This window comes from Protopterus annectens, chromosome 13.part0, assembly GCF_019279795.1.
Source record: "Protopterus annectens isolate FY-2018-M chromosome 13.part0, PAN1.0, whole genome shotgun sequence".
In the NCBI taxonomy this organism is placed as follows: Eukaryota; Metazoa; Chordata; order Ceratodontiformes; family Protopteridae; genus Protopterus; species Protopterus annectens.
The window spans coordinates 1,305,376,006-1,305,401,535 of NC_056747.1; the positions used below are offsets into that span (position 1 = coordinate 1,305,376,006).

Below are 25,530 nucleotides of genomic sequence, written 5' to 3' on the forward strand. Positions count from 1 at the left end.
GAGCATCTATATCATACTCTTTGGGGAGCAATGTAATTAGGGACTTACAGTATCATAAAGAGCATCTATCCCATTCTCTTTGAGGAGCACTGTAAATAGGGACTTACATTATCACGTAGAGCATCTATTCCATACTTTTTTGGAAAGCACTGTAAATAGGGACTTACAGTATCACATAGAGGATCTATCCCATACTCTTTTGGGATGACTGGAAATAGGAAATTACAGTATAACATAGAGCATCTATCCCATATGCTTTGAGGAGCACTGTAAACAGGAACTTAAAGTATCATGAACAGCATCTATCCGATACTTTTGGGGAGCACTGTAAATAGGGACTTACAATATTATGAACAGCATCTGTCCCATACACTTTGGAAAGCAGTGTAAATAGGGACTTGCAGTATCATGAAGAGTATATATAACATACTCTTTGTGGGGCACTGTAAATAAAGACTTACAGTATCACAAAGAGCATCTATCCAATACTCTTTTGGGAGCACCGTAAAGAGGAACTTACAAAATCACGAAAAGTAGCTATCCCATACTCTTTGGGAAGCACTGTATACAGGGACCTACAGTATCACAAAGAGCATCTGTCCTATACTCTTTGGGGAGCACTGTAAATAGGGATTTACAGTATCATGAAGCGGATCCATCCCAAACTCTTTCGGGATCATTGTAAATAGGGACTTAAAGTATCACGAATAGCAAATATCCCATACTTTTTGGCGAGTACTGTAAATACGGACTTACGGTATCACATAGAGCATCTATTCCATACTCTTTGAGGAGCACTGTAAATAGGGACTTAAAGTATCATGAAGAGCATCTATCCTATACTATTTGGGGAGTGCTATAAATAGGGACTTACAGTATCAGCAAAAGCATCAATTCCATACACTTTAGGGATCATTGTAAATAGGGATTTACAGTATCGCGAAGAGTATCTATCCCATACCCTTTTGGGAGCACTGTAAAAAAGGGAATTACAGTATCATGTAGAGCATTTATCCCATACTCTTTGGGGATCATTGTAAATAGGGATTTACAGTATCACTAAGAGCATCTATCCCATATACTTTGGGGAGCATTTTAAATAGGGACTTTATCAAGTAGAGCATCTATCCCATACTTTTTCGGGAGCACCGTAAATAGGGATTTACACTATCATGAAAAGCATCTATCCCATACTCTTTGGGCAGCACTGTAAATAGGGACATACAGTATCATGAAGAGCATCTATCCCACACTTTGGGGAGAACTGTAAATAGGGATTTACAGTATCACATAGAGCATCTGTCCCATACTCTTTGGAGAGCACTATAAATAGGGACTTACAGTATCACAAAGAGCATCTATCCCATACTCTTTGTGCAGCACTAAAAAAGGGACTTACAGTATCATGAAGAGCATCTATCCCATACTCTTTGGGGAGCAATATAAATAAGGAATTATAGTATCATGAAGAGCATCTATCCCATACTCTTTCGGGAGCACTGTAAATAGCGACTCACAGTATCATGAAGAGCATTTATCCTATACTCTTTGGGGAGCACTGTAAATACAGACTTACAGTATCACATAGAGCATGTATCCCATACTCTTTGGGTTGCATTGTAAATATTGACTTACAGTATCATGAAGAGCATCTATCCCATACTCTTTGGAAAGCACTGTAAATAAGGAATTACAGTATCACATTGACTATCTATCCCATACTCTTTGGGGAGCACTGTAAATAGGGACTTACAGAATCACGTAGAGTATCTATCCCACACTCTTTGGGGATCACTGTAAATAGGGACTTACAGAATCATGCAGAGCATCTATCCCATACTCTTTTGGGAGCAATTTAAATAGGGAATTACAGTATCGTGTAAAGCATCTATCACATACTCTTTGGGGAGCACTGTAAACAGGGACTCACAGTATCATGAACAGAACCTATCATATACTCTTTGGGGAGCACTGTAAATAGGGTATTACAGTATCAAGTAGAGCATCTATCCCATACTCTTTGGGGATCATTTTAAATAGGGACTTACAGTATCACAAACAGCAACTGTCCCATACTCGGTGGGAAACATTTTAAATACTCGGTGGGAAACATTGTAAATATGGACTTACAGTATCAAGCAGAGCATCTATCCTATACTCTTTCGGGAACACTAAAAAAAGGAGCTTACAGTATCACAGAGCAGCTATCCCATACTCTTTGGGAGAAATGTAAATAAGGAATTATAGTATCATGAAGAGCATATATCCCATACTCTTTCCGGATCACTGTAAATAGTGACTCAAAGTATCATGAAGAGCATTTATCTTATACTCTTTGGGGAGCACTGTAAATAGGGACTTACAGTATAACGTAGAGCATCTATCCCATACTCTTTGGGGATCATTGTAAATAGGGACTTGCAATATCATGAAGAGCACTATCCCATACTCTTTGGGTTGCATTGTAAATATTGACTTACAGTATCATGAAGAGCATCTATCCCATACTCTTTGGAATAGATACTCACCGTGATACTGTAATTCCTTATTTACAGTGCTTCCCATACTGTTTGGGGAGCACTGTAAATAGGGACTTACAGTATCACGTAGAGCATCTATCCCATACTCTTTGGGGATCATTGCAAATAGGGACTTACAGTATCACGTAGAGCATCTATCCCATACTCTTTGGGGAGAATTGTAAATAGGGACTTACAGCATCTCGAAGAGCATCTATCCCATACTCTTTTGGGGTCATTGTAAATAGGGACTTACAGTATCACAGAGAGCATCTATCCCATACTCTTTGCGGAGCACTGTAAATAGGGGCTTACAGTATCACGAACAGCATCTATCCCATACTCTTTGCGGAGCACTGTAAATAGGGACTTACAGTATCATGAAAAGCATCTATTCCATAATCTTTGTGTGGCACTGTAGATAAAGACTTACAGTATCACAAAGAGCATCTATCCCATACTTTTTGTGGAGCACTGCAAAGGAGGACTTAGAATCACAAAAAGCATTTATCCCATACCCTTTGGGGAGCACTGTAATTAGGGACTTACAGTATCACAAAGAGCATCTATCCCATATTCTTTGGGAGCACTGTAAATAGCTACTTACAGTATCACAAAGCATCTATCCCATACTCTTTGTGGATGGTTATAAATAGGGACTTACAGTATCACATAGAGCATCTATCCCATTCTCTTTGGAGATCACCGTAAATAGTGACTTACAGTATCATGTAGAGCCTCTATCCCATACTCTTTGGGGAGCAATGTAAATAAGGAATTACAGTCTCATGAAGAGCATCTATCCTATACTCTTTGGGGAGCACTGTAAATAGGGACTTACAGTATCATGAAGAGTACTTATCCCATACTCTTTTTGGATCATTGTAAATGGGGACTTATAGTATCATGAACAGCATCTATCCCATACTCTTTGGGAAGCACTGTAAATAAGGAATTACAGTATCACATTGAGTAACTATTCCATACTCTTTGGGGAGCACTGTAAATAGGGACTTACAGTATCATGAAGAGCATCTTTCCCATACTCTTTGGGGAGCACTGTAAATAGGGGCCTACAGTATCACGAAGAGCATCTATGCCATACTCTTTGGGGAGCATTGTAAATAGGGGCTTACATTATCATGTAGAGCATCTATATCATACTATTTGGGGAGCACTTTAATTAGGGACTTACAGTATCATGAAGAGCACCTATCCCATACTCTTTGGGGATCACTGGAAATAGGGACTTACAGTATCACGAACAGCATCTATCCCATACTCTTTGGGGAGCACTGTAAATAGGGACTTGCAATATTATGAAGAGCATCTGTCCCATACTCTTTGGGGAGCACTAAATAGGGGCATACAGAATCATGTAGAGCATCTATCCCATACTCTTTTTGGAGCAATTTAAATGGGGAATTACAGTATCATGAAGTGCATCTATCCCATACTCTTTGGGGAGCACTGTAAATAGGGTATTACAGTATCATGTAGAACATCTATGCCATACTCTTTGGGGAGCACTTCAAATAGTGCCTTACAGTATCACGTACAGTATCTATCAAATACTCTTTGGGGAGCACTGTAAACAGGGACTTACAGTATCACGTAGACCATCAATCCCATAATCTTTGGGGAGCATTGTAAATAGGGACTTAAAGTATCATGAAGAGCATGTATCCCATACTCATTGGGAAGCACTGTAAATAGGGACTTACAGCATTAGGAAGAGCATCTATCCCATACTCTTTGGGGAGCACTGTAAATAGGGACTTACAGTATCACGAAGAGCATCTATCCCATACTTTTTTGGGAGCACTGTAAAAGGGCCTACAGTATCACGAAGAGGATCTATGCCATACTCTTTGGGGAGCATTGTAAATAGGGACTTACATTATCACGTAGAGCATCTATATCATACTCTTTGGGGAGCACTTTAATTAGGGACTTACAGTATCATGAAGAGCATCTATCCCATTCTCTTTGAGGAGCACTGTAAATAGGGACTTACATTATCACGTAGAGCATCTATTCCATACTTCTTGGAAAGCACTGTAAATAGGGACTTACAGTATCACGTAGAGCGTCTATCCCATACTCTTTGGGGATCATTGTAAATAAGGCCTTACAGTATCACGAAGAGCATCTATCACATACTCTTTTGGGATCACGGGAAATAGGGAATTACAGTATAACGTAGAGCATCTATCCCATATGCTTTGAGGAGCACTGTAAACAGGAACTTAAAGTATTATGAGCAGCATCTATCCGATACTTTTGGGGAGCATTGTAAATATGGACTTACAATATTATGAAGAGCATCTGTCCCATACACTTTGTGGGGCACTGTAAATAAAGACTTACAGTATCATAAAGAGCATCTGATACTCTTATGGCAGCACTGTAAAGGGGAACTTACAAAATCACGAAAAGTAGCTATCCCATACTCTTTGGGGAGCACTGTAAACAGAGACCTACAGTATCACAAAGAGCATCTGTCCTATACTCTTTGGGGAGCACTGTAAATAGGGATTTACAGTATCATGAAGCGGATCCATCCCATACTCTTTCGGGATCATTGTAAATACGGACTTAAAGTATCACAAATAGCAAATATCCCATACTTTTTGGGGAGCACTGTAAATACGGACTTACAGTATCACATAGAGCATCTATTCCATACTCTTTGAGGAGCACTGTAAATAGGGACTTAAAGTATCATGAAGAGCATCTATCCTATGCTATTTGGGGAGTGCTATAAATAGGGACTTACAGTATCATGAAGAGTATTTATCCCATACTCTTTGGGGAGCACTGTAAATAGAGACTTACAGTATCATGAAAAGCATCTAGTCCATACACTTTAGGAATCATTGTAAATAGGGATTTACAGTATCGCAAATAGTATCTATCCCATAACCTTTTGGGAGCACTGTAAAAAAGGGACTTACAGTATCATGTAGAGCATATATCCCATACTCTTTGGGGATCATTGTAAATAGGGACTTACAGTATCACGAAGAGCATCTATCCCATACACTTTGGGGAGCATTTTAAATAGGGACTTTATCAAGTAGAGCATCTATCCCATACTTTTTTGGGAGCACCGTAAATAGGGATTTACACTATCATGAAAAGCATCTATCCCATACTCTTTGGGGAGCACTGTAAATAGGGACATACAGTATCATGAAGAGCATCTATCCCATACTCTTTGGAGAGCACTGTAAATAGGGACTTACAGTATCAGAAAGAGCATCTATCCCATACTTTTTGGGGATCATTGTAAATAGGGACTTACAATATCACAAAGAGCATATGTCCCATACTCTTTGGGAAACACTGTAAATAGGGACTTACAGTATCATGAAGATCATCTATCCCATACTCTTTGGGGAGCAATGTAAATAGGTTCATAGGTTCATAGGTTAGTACTAAGCTAACTGCTCTTGTGAGCCATTTTAAGCCTAGCCAATTATCCCTTGTGAGACTCAAACCCTGCACCTTGTGTTTGTGAGGCAAACACCTTAACCATTAGGCCACCCTCCCAACCCTCAAAAAGTCAATGAGCCTTTTCTTAGGTTCATAGGTTAGTACTAAGCTAACTGTCCTTTCGATCCATTTTAAGCTTAGCCAATTATCCCTTGTGAGACTCAAATGCTGCACCTTGCATTTGTAAGGCAAACACCTTAACCATTAGGCCACCCTCCCAAGGAATTATAGTATCATGAAGAGCATCTATCTCATACTCTTTCGTGATCACTGTAAATAGCGACTCACAGTATCATGAAGAGCATTTATCCTATACTCTTTGGGGAGCACTGTAAATAGGGACTTACAGTATCACATAGAGTATGTATCCCATACTCTTTGGGTTGCATTGTAAATATTGACTTACAGTATCACGAAGAGCATCTATCCCATACTCTTTATAAAGCACTGTAAATAAGGAATTACAGTATCACATTGACTATCTATCCCATACTCTTTGGGGAGCACTGTAAATAGGGACTTAAATCACGTAGAGTATCTATCCCATACTCTTTGGGGATCACTGTAAATAGGGACTTACAGAATCACGTAGAGCATCTATCCCATACTCTTTTGGCAGCAATTTAAATAAGGAATTACAGTATCGTGTAGGGCATCTATCACATACTCTTTGGGGAGCACTGTAAACAGGGACTCACAGTATTATGAAGACAACCTATCATATACTCTTTGGGGAGCACTGTAAATAGGGTATTACAGTATCATGTAGAGCATCTATCCCATACTCTTTGGGGAGCAATGAAAATAAGGAATTATAGTATCATGAAGAGCATCTATCGCATACTCTTTCCGGATCACTGTAAATAGTGACTCAAAGTATCATGAAGAGCATTTATCTTATACGCTTTGGGGAGCACTGTAAATAGGGAGTTACAGTATAATGTAGAGCATCTATCCCATACTCTTTGGGGATCATTGTAAATAGGGACTTTCAGTATCATGAAGAGCACTATCCCATACTCTTTGGGTTGCATTGTAAATACTGACTTACAGTATCATGAAGAGCATCTATCCCATACTCTTTGGGAAGCACTGTAAATACGGAATTACAGTATCACGTTGAGTATCTATTCCATACTATTTGGGGAGCTCTGTAAATAGGGACTTACAGCATCACGTAGAGCACTTATCCCATACTCTTTGTGGATCATTGTAAATAGGGACTTACAGTATCACGTAGAGCATCTATCCCATACTCTTTGGGGAGAATTGTAAATAGGGACTTACAGCATCTCTAAGAGCATCTATCCCATACTCTTTCGGGATCATTGTAAATAGGGACTTATAGTATCATGGAGAGCATCTATCCCATACTCTTTGTGGAGCACTGTAAATAGGGGCTTACAGTATCACAAACAGCATCTATCCCATACTCTTTGGGGAGCACTGTAAATAGGGACTTACAGTATCATGAACAGCATCTATTCCATAATCTTTGTGGGGCACTGTAGATAAAGACTTACAGTATCACAAAGAGCATCTATCTCATACTTTTTGGGGAGCACTGTAAAGGAGGACTTACAGAATCACAAAAAGCATTTATCCCATACCCTTTGGGGAGCACAGTAAATAGGGACTTACAGTATCTCAAAGAGCATCTATCCCATACTCTTTGTGGATCGTTGTAAATAAGGACTTACAGTATTGCGAAGAGCATCTATCGCATATTCCTTGGGGAGCAATGTAAATATGGACTTACAGTATCCCAACGAGCATCTATCCCATACTCTTTTGGGAGCACTGTAAATAGGGACTTACAGTATCATAGACCATCTATCCCATACTCTTTGGGGAGCATTGTAAATAGGGACTTACAGTATCACGAAGGGCATCTATCCCATACTCTTTGGGGAGCACTGTAAATAGAGACTTACAGTATCATGAAGAGTACCTATCCCATACTCTTTTCGGATCATTGTAAATGGAGACTTACAGTATCATATAGAGCATCTATCCCATACTCTTTGGGGATCATTGTAAACAGTGCCTTACAGTATCATGAAGAGCATATTTCCCATACTCTTTGGGGAACATTGTAAATAAGGACTTACAGTATCATGTAGAGCATCTATCCCATTCTCTTTGGAGATCACCATAAATAGTGACTTACAGAATCATGTAGAGCCTCTATCCCATACTCTTTAGGGAGCAATGTAAATAAGGAATTAGTCTCACGAAGAGCATCTATTCCATACTGTTTGGGGAGCACTGTAAATAGGGACTCACAGTATCATGAAGAGCATCTATCCTATACTCTTTGGGGAGCACTGTAAATAGGGACTTACAGTATCGCATAGAGTATTTATCCCATACTTTTTGGGGATCATTGTAAATAGGGACTTACAGTATCACTAAGAGCATCTATCCCATACACTTTGGGGAGCATTATAAATATGGACTTACAGTATCATGAAAAACATCTATCCAATTCTCTTTGGGGAGCACTGTAAATAGGGACTTACAGTATCAAGCAAAGCATCTTTCCCATACTCTTTGGGGAGCACTGTAAATAGGGACTAACAGTATCACAAAGAGCATCTATCCCATACTCTTAGGGGAGCACTGTAAATTGGGACTTATAGTATCATGTAGAGCACCTATCCCATACTCTTTGGGGAACACTGTAAATAGGGATTTACAGTATCAAGCAAAGCATCTTTCCCATACTCTTTGGGGAGCACTGTAAATAGAGACTTACAGTATCATGAAGAGTAATTATCCCATACTCTTTTTGGATCATTGTAAATGGGGACTTATAGTATCACATAGAGCATCTTCCCATACTCTTTGGGGATCATTGTAAACAGTGCCTTACAGTATCACGAAGAGGATCTTTCCCATACTGTTTGGGGAGCATTGTAAATAGGGACTTACAGTATCATGTAGAGCATCTATCCCATTCTCTTTGGAGAGCACTGTAAATAGGGACTTACAGTATCATGTAGAGCCTCTATCCATACTCTTTGGGGAGCAATGTAAGTAAGGAATTAGTCTCATGAAGAGCATCTATTCCATACTGCTGGGATGCACTGTAAATAGGGACTCACAGTATCATCAAAAGCATCTACCCTATACTCTTTGGGGAGCACTGTAAATAGGGACTTACAGTATCACAAAGAGCATCTATCACATACTCTTTGGGGATCATTGTAAATAGGGACTTACAGTATCACAAAGAGCAACTGTCCCATACTCGTTGGGAAACATTGTAAATAGGGACTTACAGTATCATGAAGAGCATCTATTCCATACTCTTTGGGGAGCATTGTAAATATGGACTTACAGTATTACGTAGAGCATCTATCCCATACTCTTTGGGGAGCAATGTAAATGAGGAATTATAGTATCATGAAGAGCATCTATCGCATACTCTTTCCGGATCACTGTAAATAGCGACTCAGTGTCATGAAGAGCATTTATCTTATACTCTTTGGGGAGCACTGTAAATAGGGACTTACAGTATAACATAGAGCATCTATCCCATACTCTTTGGGGATCATTGTAAATACGGACTTGCAGTATCATGAACAGCACTATCCCATACTCTTTGGGTTGCATTGTAAATATTGACTTACAGTATCATGAAGAGCATCTATCCCATACTCTTTGGGAAGCACTGTAAATAAGGAATTACAGTATCACGTTGAGTATCTATTCCATACTCTTTGGGGAGCACTGTAAATATGGACTTACAGAATCTATAGAGTATCTATCCCATACTCTTTGGGGATCACTGTAAATAGGGACTTACAGAATCACGTAGAGTATCTATCCCATACCTTTTTGGGAGCAATTTAAATAGGGAATTACAGTATCGCGAAGAGCATCTATCCCATACTCTTTGGGGAGCACTAAACAGTGACTCAAAGTATCATGAAGAGAATCTATCATATACTCTTTGGGGAGCACTGTAAATAGGGTATTACAGTATCATGTAAAGCATCTATCCCACTCTCTTTGGGGATCCATGTAAATAGGAACTTACACTATTATGAAGAGCATCTATGCCATACTCTTTGGGGAGCATTGTAAATATTGACTTACAATATCACAAAAAGCATCTACCCCATGCTCTTTGGAGATTACTGTAAATAGGTACTAACAGCATCACGTAGAGCATATATACCATAGTCTTTGGGGAGCACTTAAAATAGGGCCTTACAGTATCATGTAGACCATTTATCCCATAATCTTTGGGGAACACTGTAAATCGGGACTTACAGTATCATGCAGAACATGTATCCAATACTCTTTGGGGAGCATTGTAAATAGGGACTTACAGTATCACGAAGAGCATGTATCCCATACTTTTTGGGGAGCACTGTAAACTGGGACTTACAGTATCACGAAGAGCACCTATCCCATATTCTTTGGGGAGCACTGTAAACAGGGACTTACAGTATCACTTAGAGCATCTATCCCATACTCTGTGGAGCACTGTAAATAGGGACTTACAGTAACACGAAGAGCACCTATCCCATACTCTTTATGGAGCACTGTAAACAGGGACTTACAGTATCACAAACAGCATCTATCCCATACTCTTTGGGGAGCACTGTAAATACGGACATACAATATCACATAGAACATCTATTCCATAATCTTTGGTGATCATTGTAAATAGGGAATTACAGTATCACGAAGAGCATCTATCCCATACTCTTTGGGGAGTATTGTAAATAGGGACTTACTGTATCAGGAATATAATCTATCCCTTACTCTTTGGGGAGCACTGTAAATAGGGACTTACATTATCACGTAAAGCATCTATCCCATACTTTTTGGAAAGCACTGTAAATAGGGACTTACAGTATCACGTAGAGCATCTATCCCATACTCTTTGGGGATCATTGTAAATAGGGACTTACAGTATCACGTAGAGCATCTATCCCAAATTCTTTGGGAAGAACTTTAAATAGGGACTTACAGCATCGCGAAGAGCATCTATCCCATACTCTTTCGGGATCATTGTAAATAAGGACTTACAGTATCACGAACATCTATCCAATACTCTTTGGGGATCACTGGAAATAGTGAATTACAGTATTACGTAGAGTATCTATCCCATACTCTTTGGGGAGCACTGTAAATAGGGACTTACAGTATCACGAACAGCATCTATCCAATACTCTTTGGGGAGCACTGTAAATTGGGACTTACAGTATCACGTAGAGCAGCTATCACATATTCTTTGGGGAGCACTGTAAACAGGGACTTACAGTATCATGAAAAGCATCTACCCTATACTCTTTGGGGAGCACTGTAAATAAGGACTTACAGTATCATGTAAAGGATCTATCCAATACTCTTTGGGGAGCACTGTAAATTGGGACTTATAGTACAATGAAGAGCATCTATCTCATACTCTTTGGGAAGAACTGTAACTAGGGGCTTACAGTATCACGAACAGCATCTGTCCCATACTCTTTGGGGAGCACTGTAAAATGGGACTTACAGTATCAAGAGGAGCATCTATCCCATACTCTTTGGGGAGCATTGTAAATAGGGACTTGCAGTATCACGTGGAGCATCTATCCCATACTCTTTGGGGAGCACTGTAAATAGGGACTTATAATACCACAAAGAGCATCTATCCCAAACTCTTTGTGGAGCACAATAAATAGGGACTTACAGTATCAGGAAGATTATCTATCCCATACTCCTTGGGGAGCACTGTAAATAGGGACATACAGTATCACGAAGAGCCTCTATCCCATCCTCTTTGGGTAGCACTGTAAATATGGACCTACAGTATTACATATAGCATCTATCCCAATCTTTGGGGAGCACTGTAAATAGAGACTTGCAGTATCATGAAGAGCATTTATCCCATACTCTTTGGGGGGCACTGTAAATAGGGACTTACAGTATCACGAAGAGCATCTATCCCATACTCTTTGGGGAGGACTGTAAATAGAGACTTACAGTATCACGAAGAGTGTCTATCCCATACTCATTGGGGAGCAATGTAAACAGGGACTTACAGTATCACACATAGATCATCTATCCCATATTCTTTGGGGAGCAATGTAAATAGGGACTTGCAGTATCACATAGAGCATCTATCCCATACTCTTTTGGGAGCACTGTTAATAGGGACTTACAGTATCACAAAGAGCATCTATCCTATACTCTTTGGGAAGCACTGTAAATGGGGACTTACAGTATCACAAAGAACATCTATCCCATACTCTGAGAAGCATTGTAAATAGGGACTTACAGTATCACGTAGAGCATCATTCCCATACTCCTTGGGGAGCACTGTAAATAGAGACTTACAGTATCATGAAAAGCATCTATCCTATACTCTTTGGGAAGCACTGTAAATAGGGACTTACAGTATCACATAGAGCATCTATCCCATACTCTTTGGGAGAACTGTAGAGACTTACAGTATCACATAGAGCATCTATCCCATACTCTTTGGGGAGCACTGTAAATTGGGATTTACAGTATCATGTAGAGCATCCATCCCATACTCTTTGGGAAACTCTGTAAATAGGGACTTACAGCATCAGGAAGAGCATCTACCCCATACTCTTTGGGGAGCACTGTAAATAGGGACTTACAGTATCATGAAGAGCATCTATCCCTTACTCTTTGGGGAACATTGTAAATAGAGACTTACAGTATCATGAAGAGCATCTATCCCATACTCTTTGGGGAGCACTGTAAATAGGGACTTACAGTATCATGAAGAGCATCTATCCCATAGTCTTTGAGAAGCATTGTAAATAGGGACTTACAGTATCACGTAGAGCATCATTCCCATACTCCTTGGGGAGCACTGTAAATAGGGACTTTCAGTATCACTAAGAGTATCTATCCCATACTCTTTGGGGAGCACTGTAAATAGGGACTTACAATATCATGAAGAGTATCTATCTCATTCTCTTTGGGGAGCATTGTAAATAGGGACTTACAGTGTCACAAAATGCATCTATCCCATACTCTTTGCAGAACACTGTAAATAGGGACTAACAGTATCATGAAGAGCATATATCCCATACTTTTTGGGGAGCACTGTAAATAGGGACTTACAGTATCACATACAGCATCTATCCCATATTCTTTGGGGATCATTGTAAACAGGGACTTACAGTAGCATATAGACCATCTATCCCATGCTCTTTGGGGAGCACTGTAAATAGGGACTTACAGTATCACAAAGAGCATCTATCCCATATTCTTTGCGGAGCACTGTAAATAGGGACTAACAGTATCATGAAGAGCATATATCCCATACTTTTTGGAGAGAACTGTAAATAGGGGCTTGCAGTAAACTCTGTGAACCGGCACCCTTGGGGATTGGTAGATTCTGGATAACTGTAGTTTCTGGTTGCTGGAGAGTTACTATTAAACGCCTGACTAATACTGTCCTGTATACTGTTTGGTTTGACTTGTTCTCATGTTGGGGAGAGAGGGACTTTATTTTTATCTTCCTTTATAAAACCTTAAAAACATAAGGTATGTTTCTTTGGAGGGAAAACAGAAAGTGCAACACTTGAAACTTGTACTGTATTTCTTTGATTTTTTCCAACTTGGTTGAGAGTGATGGTTGCTTGGGTTCTGGTTAACTGAGAGTTTACTGTAATATCAAGCATTACAGAAATGAAAACAGTTTCCCTGTTACTTATGCCATTGGTACAATTGTGTTAAAAAAATCACCAGTATCCTTTATATAACTTCTAACTTTTATTAACATATTGCCAAGAACTAATTAAAGATGTATAGATATAGGTTCTGGAGGTTCATCCACCTCCAGACCCTAGTGGTCTGATGAATGTTCCAAACTTTTATGTATCTCGGGCAAGCCATACAGTACTGGTTTAACTGAACATGGTACAGTAAAATAGATGAAATAAATCAATAGTGATAGCACCATTCATTTGTAATTCGTAAATGCACGTTCACCCTACTCATATGCTTTGCTATATCAGTATTACTAATTCTAGTAAATGTGGTCTCATCATTTAAACACTCTACATAAATGCATTATAGTCACTGCTATTTAATCTTACTACTGCACCACCCTTGTCTACTTGTTTTATAATATCATTATTCTGTAATTTCAATAGTACAGAATAAGTACAGATGTCAGGAACCTTCACCTGTTATAATTGTGTATGCCGCAGAGATAGGAACCTTCACCTGTTATAATTGTGTACGCCGCAGAGATAGGAACCTTCCCCTGTTATAATTGTGTACGCTGCAGAGGTAGGAACCTTCCCATGTTATACTTGTGTACGCTGCAGAGGTAGGAACCTTCCCATGTTATACTTGTGTACGCTGCAGAGGTAGGAACCTTCCCATGTTATACTTGTGTATGCTGCAGAGGTATACTGAAGGATAATCAGTGCACCCACATGCTGCAGAGGTATACTGAAGGATAATCAGTGCACCCACATGCTGCAGAGGTATACTGAAGGATAATCAGTGCACCCACATGCTGCAGAGGTATACTGAAGGATAATCAGTGCACCCACATGCTGCAGAGGTATACTGAAGGATAATCAGTGCACCCACATGCTGCAGAGGTATACTGAAGGATAATCAGTGCACCCACATGCTGCAGAGGTATACTGAAGGATAATCAGTGCACCCACATGCTGCAGAGGTATACTGAAGGATAATCAGTGCACCCACATGCTGCAGAGGTATACTGAAGGATAATCAGTGCACCCACATGCTGCAGAGGTATACTGAAGGATAATCAGTGCACCCACATACTGCAGAGGTATACTGAAGGATAATCAGTGCACCCACATGCTGCAGAGGTATACTGAAGGATAATCAGTGCACCCACATGCTGCAGAGGTATACTGAAGGATAATCAGTGCACCCACATGCTGCAGAGGTATACTGAAGGATAATCAGTTCACCCACCCTATAACAAAGATGAAATATACATTCAGGTGTTTTGCAGTTTGTAACACTACAAATGTGGTCTATATGGCAACTTGCCTAAAATGCTGTGCTTTCTACATTGGAAATTCCACAAGTAGGTTAAATGACCACAATACAGTGCATAGGTCAGAAATACAAAGAAAAGTTAGCACAAGTTCACTTCTCAAGCATATAGAAGAAAAAGGAATAGAACATGAACTTCTGTTCAGGGTGATTATGTTATCTATAAAAATAAAAGCAGTGGAGATCTTAATATTAAGCTGGAACAAAGTCAATATGAATGAAATGTGAGGTTGCAGGCTGACTCCCCCTTAGGAATCAATACAGCTGTTAGTCTCAAACCTGTTTTGAAGAAGAGACAAATGCTTTTAAAGCATTAAAATTATAATTAAAGTTTTAATACTTTAGAGTTAATAATGTTTAATATTTTTTAAAAAATGTTAAAAATGCTCTCAAACAAATATCTTTATGTCAAGTTAGTACATGCAAAAAATATTTAATTAATTCTAGTTTCTGATTGGAGCTGTCACATGATGTTGCTTTGACTTTGTATAAATTAATGTCAGTTAATAGCACTTTGAATACACACTGAAGAAGGGCATTAGCCTGAAAACGTTGTGGTTATCATTGAATAAAAGTTTTTTTATCTGTTTCCTGTCACTGGATTTGTTCATTTGGTTTTTAAATTCCCCCCATGGGACCTAGACCAATTGGTCCTCATTTGCCTCATTTGTAAACCAGGTAGTCTCAGAATGGGCGACAGCCTTCCAAACCATGGGGACCTGACTGCTCCATTCTTTCCCCTGCAGGAGAGAGTTGGGCATTATGGAGTGGGATAGTGTTCTGCTCCCATGGATGTCCTCAGCCCATCCTACCTATTCACAACACACGTGTCTGGCTAGCTCACAATGCTGCCTAGCTGGGGAATGCTTTGTGTGCTTCCATCAACATCATTCCTGACTCAGCAGTGCATGCATCACCTAAAAGCACAAGTCTAACCTGTCCTCCTCCATAAGTGGTCAACTGCTCATCTATAAGCATTACTATCCTTCCCGCAAAAATGCATGGACTGACATCAGCTACTGAAGCACTTCATCTTTCACCATCTTCCTCTAGCCCCTGTGTTACTAGCTGAACTCTGAATACCTGGATCATAATCATGGCTTCATCACGCTGCATCATGTAAGTCTGTATCTATTATGCTATCGTCTACCTAATGTATGTAACGAGGTGAGATTGATATCCATTCTACTTTACTACTTAGCATGCTAATCAAAAAACTCAGTAAAAAGTCTTTCAACGAAGAACAAAATTCCGCTTACTTACAAGGGACAGAGAGGTATACAATACACAGGCAAGTAATTCATAGTGTGCCTTACCACATTGTTATGTGATGGATCAGAATATTTCATTGTAGCGAATCGTGCAAGCCCTTCATTGTACATGAACACCCTTAGTGGATCACACGATGTTACCAGCACATAAATACGCAGGTCAAACTTGAACTCATCAATGAGAAAAGGCTGGATAAAAAATGGATTTGAAACTGTCAGACAGAAATGCTTACGAGACACCTGTACATTAAAATTAAATTCCTACCTCCTGGTAATGACATACTGTATCAAATTAACACAAGCATCAGAAAACAAAAGTATAGACGTAGTTACTACCGACCATCCATGCACTAATGTTTACATATTGAGCTTTAGTTACACACCAGGCAAACATTGCCTTCTCAAATGACTTTTGCTTCTAATCATGTTTACTGTCATAACAGCTTATTTCCATTCTGCATTAGCTGACTAAAGACTGCTGCATTCCTGCTGCTTCCAATGCTATTGGTACATTACTCAGATGTGCGTCCTATCACATGTTCGGGACCTGATGCTTCAAGCCCCCACACCTGAAAAAATAAACTGTGATTCAAATAAAAAACAAAGACTTCCAAAACTTGCTGCAACACTTTTCAAATGTTTTTACTGTGGGTGGAGTGCAAAACCATCCAGAATCACAGCATGAAAGGCTGTGCTCCTTACACATTTGCTGCTTACATATACTAACTCTAAGACTGCTGTACCTCAGAACAGAAGGAATATTCCTAGACACTACCTCAGCATGACACATGCATTTAATCATTCCTCTGTTCCCGTGCTCACAGCTACCATCCTCGAAATTTCAACAGGTACCTGCTCATATGAGATGGAGCAACAAGGCCAGCCCTGCAAATTATTCATGTGCAATGACAAAGCCCACCATAAACAAACACCCACTAAACTAAGACATTGCTGGCTGTGGCCTTAACTATTTAAAGTAGTGGAGGCTGGTGACTTCAAAGCAAGGGAGGTGCGGCGAGGCTCTATTACAACAGATGGGGATCAGTTATATTCATCTATACACTGCTATCATGCCCTCAGATGTCTGACTGTAATCAACAAGGACAGCCTTAGCTGAAAAACAAACCTAGACAAAGGACTCCATATGCCTCTCATTACACATTGGTCCTCCTGTAATTCCCTAGTCACCTTTCCCTGTACCCCCAGTCCTGGTCCTCCTGTAATTCCCTAGTCACCTTTCCCTGTCCCCCCCCCCCAGTCCTGGTCCTCCTGTAATTCCCTAGTCACCTTTCCCTGTCCCCCCCCCCCCAGTCCTGGTCCTCCTGTAATTCCCTAGTCACCTTTCCCTGTCCCCCAGTCCTGGTCCTCCTGTAATTCCCTAGTCACCTTCCCTGTCCCCCCAGTCCTGGTCCTCCTGTAATTCCCTAGTCACCTTTCCTGCCCCCCAGTCCTGGTCCTCCTGTAATTCCCTAGTCACCTTTCCCTGCCCCAGTCCTGGTCCTCCTGTAATTCCCTCAACCTTCCCTGTCCCCCCAGTCCTGGTCCTCCTGTAATTCCCTAGTCACCTTCCCTGTCCCCCAGTCCTGGTCCTCCTGTAATTCCCTAGTCACCTTTCCCTGCCCCCCAGTCCTGGTCCTCCTGTAATTCCCTAGTCACCTTTCCTGTCCCCCAGTCCTGGTCCTCCTGTAATTCCCTAGTCACCTTCCTGCCCCCAGTCCTGGTCCTCCTGTAATTCCCTAGCCCCCCAGTCCTGGTCCTCCTGTAATTCCCTAGTCACCTTCCCTGCCCCCAGTCCTGGTCCTCCTGTAATTCCCTAGTCACCTTTCCCTGCCCCCCCAGTCCTGGTCCTCCTGTAATTCCCTAGTCACCTTTCCCTGTCCCCCCCCAGTCCTGGTCCTCCTGTAATTCCCTAGTCACCTTTCCCTGCCCCCAGTCCTGGTCCTCCTGTAATTCCCTAGTCACCTTCCCTGCCCCCAGTCCTGGTCCTCCTGTAATTCCCTAGTCACCTTTCCCTGTCCCCCCCCCAGTCCTGGTCCTCCTGCAATTCCCTAGTCACCTTTCCCTGTCCCCCCCCAGTCCTGGTCCTCCTGCAATTCCCTAGTCACCTTTCCCTGTCCCCCCCCCCCGTCCTGGTCCTCCTGTAATTCCCTAGTCACCTTTCCCTGTACCCCCAGTCCTGATCTTATATCATCCAAACTGATTATTTCTCTCTTGTTTGTTAACAGTTTGCCTTCCTTTTGAGCTTTTTCCTCCATCTTTTAAATGAACTCTAATCAGCCAAGACTCTAATGGAATAAGAATGGAGGAAGTTACTGAATTAAGCCAATGGTCTGAAGACAGCCAGCTCCTTATAAGTCATAAGATGCCCCAAGGTACATTTTAAGAGATTGTTTTACATCCTTTGCATCCAATGATAGCCTCAACAAAGAATGTATGGAAAGAAAATTCAGACATTTTCTTTCTTTCAAGGAAAAATTAGTTGCATCTAAAGCTTAATGTTCAAATAAACTCAGATGACAAATGTTTGCAAAAATATATAAATACTATGTGAGATAAGTCGTGTTGCCTAATGTCACCAAATGGGTATGGGTATCTGTCGATGATACTGGGATGAGTACCTGGCCAACTCCAACCCTATGTTAGGGACCCATGTTAACACTGAGAAGGGTGTATGTGTCCCTAATGACCAATGTTGTCAGACACAACAGGATATGAAGACTGCCTGGGTAGAATACATAAGTGGAGCAACAGGACAAAAGAAGGAGACACCGTTCTAGACATCTGAAAGATAAATGGATTAATGGTGGCCAACACACATAGTTCAGCAAGACAGACAGTCACTACATCACATACAAGAGTGGTCGTGTTCATAGATTCATAGGTAGGTACTAGGCTATCTGCTCTAGAGCCTATACAAGCCTAACCAAAAAGGTACCCTGGCTTTCACCACCCAAGAAAATTAATTACCTGTGCCCCTGTCGAGCAGAGCCACAGAGGTGATTCCCAGGGTGAATTTCTCATTTCCCATCCAATCATCAAGATTTTTCTTGAAGAGAGCTAATGAGTAGCTTTGCTTGATATAGATAGGAAGTCTGTTCCAGAGTATGGGAAGTCTCTGGAACAGGAATCTATCCCTCCAGCATGTCCTGTTTATTGTGGTGAGAAGGTTTAGGTCCCTAGTGCATGTAGCTTGGAGGGATTGGGATTTCTTTAGGTGGAGCATGTCCAACAGCTCAGGGTTTGACATAGCTTTGTATGTTAGGCAGAGATCGCCTCTGAGTAGGCGATATGCAACGGAGTAAAGCTGGAGTTTTGAGATGGTCTACATAGGGCATCTGTTTGAGGTGAGTAATCCTCTTTGTGAGGTATTTCTGTGGCCCTTCCAGTTGTTGTAGATGTCTTGTGAAGTACATACCAAAAGGGGTGTTGTACTCTATAATGGGTCTGATGAGTGATGAGTAGAGGGGAGCAATGACCTCTTTTTTCCTGGATGAGAAGCTTTTTGTGATGAGGTGTGCCACGTAGAAGGATTTCCTGACTACTGTGGCAATGTGTTTATCAAAGGAGAGGCTACTGTCCACCTGTGTCCCAAGGTCTCTTATAACACTTTCGGTGTTAAGTAGACTATGTAACTCAGGTAGACCTCCTCCTAGAAAGGAAAGAGTTCCAGCTTAGAATCAATGGTTGCAAAGTCATTGCCAATGAAGCAGTCAGACAACAACATAAACTACTGGTTGCTACAATAATCTGCAACCAGTGGTCAAAGAAGATTCCAAGGTCAACAGAGATTAGGCTGAAGACTTGGAAAATGATTGGAAAGAAATTACAACAGTTCGAGGAATTTCTCAGAACTCTAGCACCTCAGGAAGAGGAGGAGGAAGAAGAGGGAATAGGTGGAGTTGAAGAAAAATGGCAGTGCTTCAAAACAGCATGTGTGAGGACTACAGAACAGATATGCAGCTGAACCAGGTATGGAAATAAGGTACATAAGGAAAGATGGTAGTGGAATGTAGAAATCCAGGAAAATATCAAAAGAAAGGAGTGCTGGAAAAAGTGAGTCAGAAAAGACAGACCAGTCTAAGAAGGAATACTGGTTGGCTAACAAAGATGCTAAAATAGGAATTGCAATAGCAAAGAACAAGGCATCAGCGACACTCAACCAGCTTCTGGAAAGTGTCTCAGTAGAGGGCACAAAGAGACTCTGTCAGGTTGCAAGGCAAAAAACAGACGGATAAAGGAGATAGTATGACATCCTCCATCAGGGATGCCAGAAGCAACGTGCTCATCAGTGCACAGGGCATCCAGAGCATGTGAGAGGAGTATTTCAAGCAGCTTCTGCATGAGGAAGAAGAGAAGGTCATCATAGAAGAAGTAAGAATAGCACTAAGGAAAATTAAGTCAGGGAAAGCAGCAGGCTCAGATGAGCTCACAGCAGATATGATCAAGATGTTGGGTGAGAAGGGGGACAAATGGCTCCTGGGAGTACACATAGCAGTGTGGAGAGAAAAGCATATCCTAGATGACTGCAGAATAAGCATACTAGTGCCAGTGTTCAAGAACAAAGGGGACATCCAAAGCTGTGGGCAGTACAGAGGAATCAAACTCCTGTCACACACACTGCATGAAACTTCTGGACAGGGAAACTGGCAAATGAATATGGAGAGTAGTAGAAACAAAGACGGCTAGTGAACAGTTCAGATCCATATCAGAATGCAGCACAATCAACTGAATATTTTCAGTGAGAGAAATACTTGAGAAGAAACTAGAGATGAGGAAATAGTTCAAATGGGAATTCTTAGACCTGGAGAAAGCATATGACAAGGTCCGAAGAAAGCTAATATGGGTAGTCCTGTGGTGGTTCAATGTCTCAGAAACATTGGTAGAATTACTGCAGGATATATAAAAGGATCCAATGACTCAAGTACAAACACGGTTCAGTCTCATGGGGGGGGTCCAGTGGGACTGGGTGTGCATCAGGGTCCAGCTCTGAGACCACTACATTAGCAAACAGATCAGAGGGGACAGATCAATAGAGTTGCTGTATACCGATGATGTGGCATTACAGGCAGACTCTGAGCAAGAACTTCAGCAAAGGATGGGAGGATGGAACGCAAAAGTGAAGCACATGGGATGAAACTGAGTACAGATAAAACATTTGTAATGGTAGCAAATGGGGGAAATCAGAAGCTGAGAACTGAGATAGAAGGGAAAATAGTGGAACAGGGTAACAGCCTTATGTATCTGGGGGTTGAGGACAAGAGAAGTCTGAATGAGAAGGTCAAAGTTAGAATGAGATGGACAGCAACCAACTGGCATAGAATGTCAAGGATAGTGTATGATAGCAGAATACCAGAAAAGCTGAAAACTAAGTTATTAAATACAGTGCGGCAATCAGTACTACTGTAAGGGGCATAGAATGTCAAGGATAGTGTATGATAGAAGAATACCAGAAGCTGAAAACGAAGTTATTAAAAACAGTGCAGCAATCAGTACTACTGTAAGGGGCATAGAATGTCAAGGATAGTGTATGATAGAAGAATACCAGAAAAGCTGAAAACGAAGTTATTAAAAACAGTGCAGCAATCAGTACTACTGTAAGGGGCATAGAATGTCAAGGATAGTGTATGATAGAAGAATACCAGAAAAGCTGAAAACAAAGTTATTAAAAACAGTGCGGCAATCAGTACTACTGTAAGGGGCATAGAAATGTCAAGGAGGTGTATGAGTAGAGAAGAATAAGAAGGAAAGAAACAGAAGTTATTAAAAACAGTGCGGCAATCAGTACTACTGTAAGGAAAAGGAACCTGGGCAGCAAAGGCAGAGCGACTGAGGAAACTGGAGGTGATGGAGATGAAGTGCCTGAGATAGGGTACAGGATGCACACTGTGGGACAGATGAAGAAAAAGGACATCAGAGCAGAAAGCAAAATAGCTTCAAATGCAGAGAAAGTCAAAAAGAACAGATTATGTTGGTTCAGGCACATGTGCAGAAAAGAAGACAATCTGAAGAAGAAGATTTGGGACAGACAGGAAGAAGGCAAGAGGAAACAAGGGTGTCCAGCAAGGAGGTGGATGGATTGTGTGAGAGAATACCTGCAGCAGTCAGGTATGACTGGCAAAGAAGATAGGAGTGTGGCGCTAAACTGAGAGATGGTAACAGCTGACACAACACCCTAACATCATGTAGAAAATGGGGAAAAGGTGATTGAGGATGATGTGGGAAAGTGTCTGCATACCTTCTGTCCGTCCTTCTGCTGTTAGATTAGGATGAAATCATCGTCGACATCAGATAGTAACACTACTCACTGCACCATCATCATCGACATCAGATAGTAACACTACTCGCTGCACCATTATCATCGACATCAGATAGTAACACTGCTCACTGCACCATCATCATCGACATCAGATAGTAACACTGCTCGCTGCACCATCATAGTCAACATCAGATAGTAACACTACTCGCTGCACCATCATCATCATCATCAGATAGTAACACTACTCACTGCACCATCATCGTCGACATCAGATAGTAACACTACTCGCTGCACCATCATCATCGACATCAGATAGTAACACTACTCGCTGCACCATCATCATCGACATCAGATAGTAACACTACTCACTGCACCATCATCGTCGACATCAGATAGTAACACTACTCGCTGCACCATCATCGACATCAGATAGTAACACTACTCGCTGCACCATCATCATCGACATCAGATAGTAACACTACTCGCTGCACCATCATCATCGACATCAGATAGTAACACTACTCGCTGCACCATCATCGACATCAGATAGTAACACTACTCACTGCACCATCATCATTGACATCAGATAGTAACACTACTCGCTGCACCATCATCATCATCAGATAGTAACACTACTCGCTGCACCATCATCATCGACATCAGATAGTAACACTACTCGCTGCACCATCATCGACATCAGATAGTAACACTACTCGCTGCACCATCATCATTGACATCAGATAGTAACACTACTCGCTGCACCATCATTGACATCAGATTGTAACACTACTCGCTGCACCATCATCGACATCAGACAGTAACACTACTCGCTGCACCACTGTGTCAATCAGCATATTTAGGCCCTTGTTAATGGCATTTCCTGTCATATGTTCATGTCCACTCTTCATCACAACACTGTTTTGCAGTTTGTGATAATTTCCCAAAATATGCATGAATATACCTTAGCTAATTTTATTTTCTCCTCTGATATAGCACTTCATATTACTGTCCTGCAAATACAATGCAGACACTTACCTGACTTACTTCCAGCCTTCTTTCTAACAATAGACATAAAAGATCTGTGCTCAGTGATACCTCATGACACAGTTCTTTTGTGGTTTATTGAATTTCTCAATGAAAAAACTGACGTGTCAGAATAAGGTGAATTTATTTCTTCAGCTACTGGATTTAGTGCTACACAATATTTTTTTTATTTTTGAAAACCAGTACTCCTTACAACAGAGGAGTGTTGCAATGGGTGCAGCCTGTGGATCAATGTATGCAAATGCAGTGATGGTAATATGGGAAGACAAATTTCTATTTAATAGTGCCTTTAAAGATTCATGGTACCCTTACACCAAGTACCTAGATGATATATGCATTATATGGTAGGATGGATTAGAAACCATTCCAGTTTTCTTAGAATATCTTAACGCTACTAAGTTTTTACGATTCACTCACTATAGAGGTAAGGATGCTATTTCATACTTAGATGTAAAGCTGTCCAAGGATTATAATAACAGGATAGTTTCCCAGATTTGTAGGAACTTTACATACCCAAACTTGTGCTTCCACTATTCTAGCTCCCATCCAGACACATAGAAGAAATTGGTAGTTAAGGGCAGCCAGAATGATTACCCTATTAGATGATTTTTTGGACAAGTGCAACATTCTTAGGATATGTTCCTAAAGAGGGGCTACCCTGAATTCTTGATAGATAGTTGCAGGGATGAAGTAGTGTCTAAAAGGAGGTGCACTGCACATATTTAGCCTCATACTATTAGAGAGTAGGAATTTTACTCAAGAAGGAAAAAGAAGTTATGTCTTACCATAGCGTTCCATCTGTGCTGTTGATCTTCATCTGTTCTTGACCTGTGGGTTATGGTTTTGATCCCTGGAACCAATCCAGCTGTTATATAACTCGCGTGAGCCAAAAATCTCTTGAGCTGCAAGTCTACCCACAATGCCCCTCTCCACATTACGTCAGATCGAGTTTGCAGTTAGACAGAAGAAGACTTTGTAAAATATAAGTCAGAAACCATGTTCAAGGTATCCCTAACTATAACAACCCAGGACAGGATGTTGCTTCACCAGAAGTCTAAAGGAGGGGGCTGGCAGGAGGGACGCAAGAACATATGAATATCAACAACAGAGATGGAATGTTATGGTAAGACATAACTTCTTTATCTGATGTTGTCAATCTTCATCTATTCTTGACCTGTGGGACAGAGTCCCCAGCTGCTTTAAATCCTGGGTGGCCCTATGTTAGAATATTCTTGAGGACCATACAACCAAAGGAGGCTCTCTCTGGAGATCACATCCAATTTGTAATGAGTAATAAAGGTATGTGGACTAGCCCAGGTTATAGCTGTGCAAATTTCTGACATGGAAACTTTGGAATGAAAAACAGCTGACATCACCACAGATCTGGTGGAATGTGCCTTGACTGGCATAGATTGCTTCATCTTAAGATTTGTGTAAATGAAAGAGATGTAGTTGCTTAACCACTTGTATAGAGTCACCTTGCATAGTGGTTTGCCCAAAGTTGCACTTGCAAAGGATACAAATAACTGATCTGATCATCCAAATTGTTTAGTTCTATCAAGATAGAAGCATAATTGCCTGTGTACGTCCAGGAGCTGCAGGCAGTATTCCCCTTTATTTGAAAAATTTGGGAAGAATACAGGCAAGTCTATGGACCGGCTGATATTGGTCTCTGATATCACTTTAGGAAGGAAAGTAGGGCTTGTTCTGGGTGACACTGCCCCTATGGAAAACTAAATAAAGAGCTTTAGAATTTAAAGCCTGTAATTTGGAGACTTGCCTTACCGAAGTGGCAGTTATAAGAAATAATGTCTTCCAAGAAAGGAATTTTAAATTACAAGTCAATGCAGGTTCAAACAGAGGTGAAGTAAGTGACTGAAACACAATAGTCAGGTCCCATGGTGGAAGAGGG

The 25,530-nt window shown here is 40.9% G+C and overlaps 1 protein-coding gene across 1 annotated transcript in view; it reads right to left on the minus strand.

Annotated features, from left to right (window-relative positions):
- The window catches only part of TTLL6 (tubulin tyrosine ligase like 6), a 1,150,444-nt gene that overhangs the window by 828,164 nt on the left and 296,750 nt on the right, over positions 1–25,530 (minus strand). Inside the window, exon 4 of the mRNA XM_044055332.1 lies at positions 16,364–16,507. Within this exon, the coding sequence (XP_043911267.1) occupies positions 16,364–16,507 (144 nt within the window). The remainder of the gene's footprint in view (positions 1–16,363; positions 16,508–25,530) is intronic.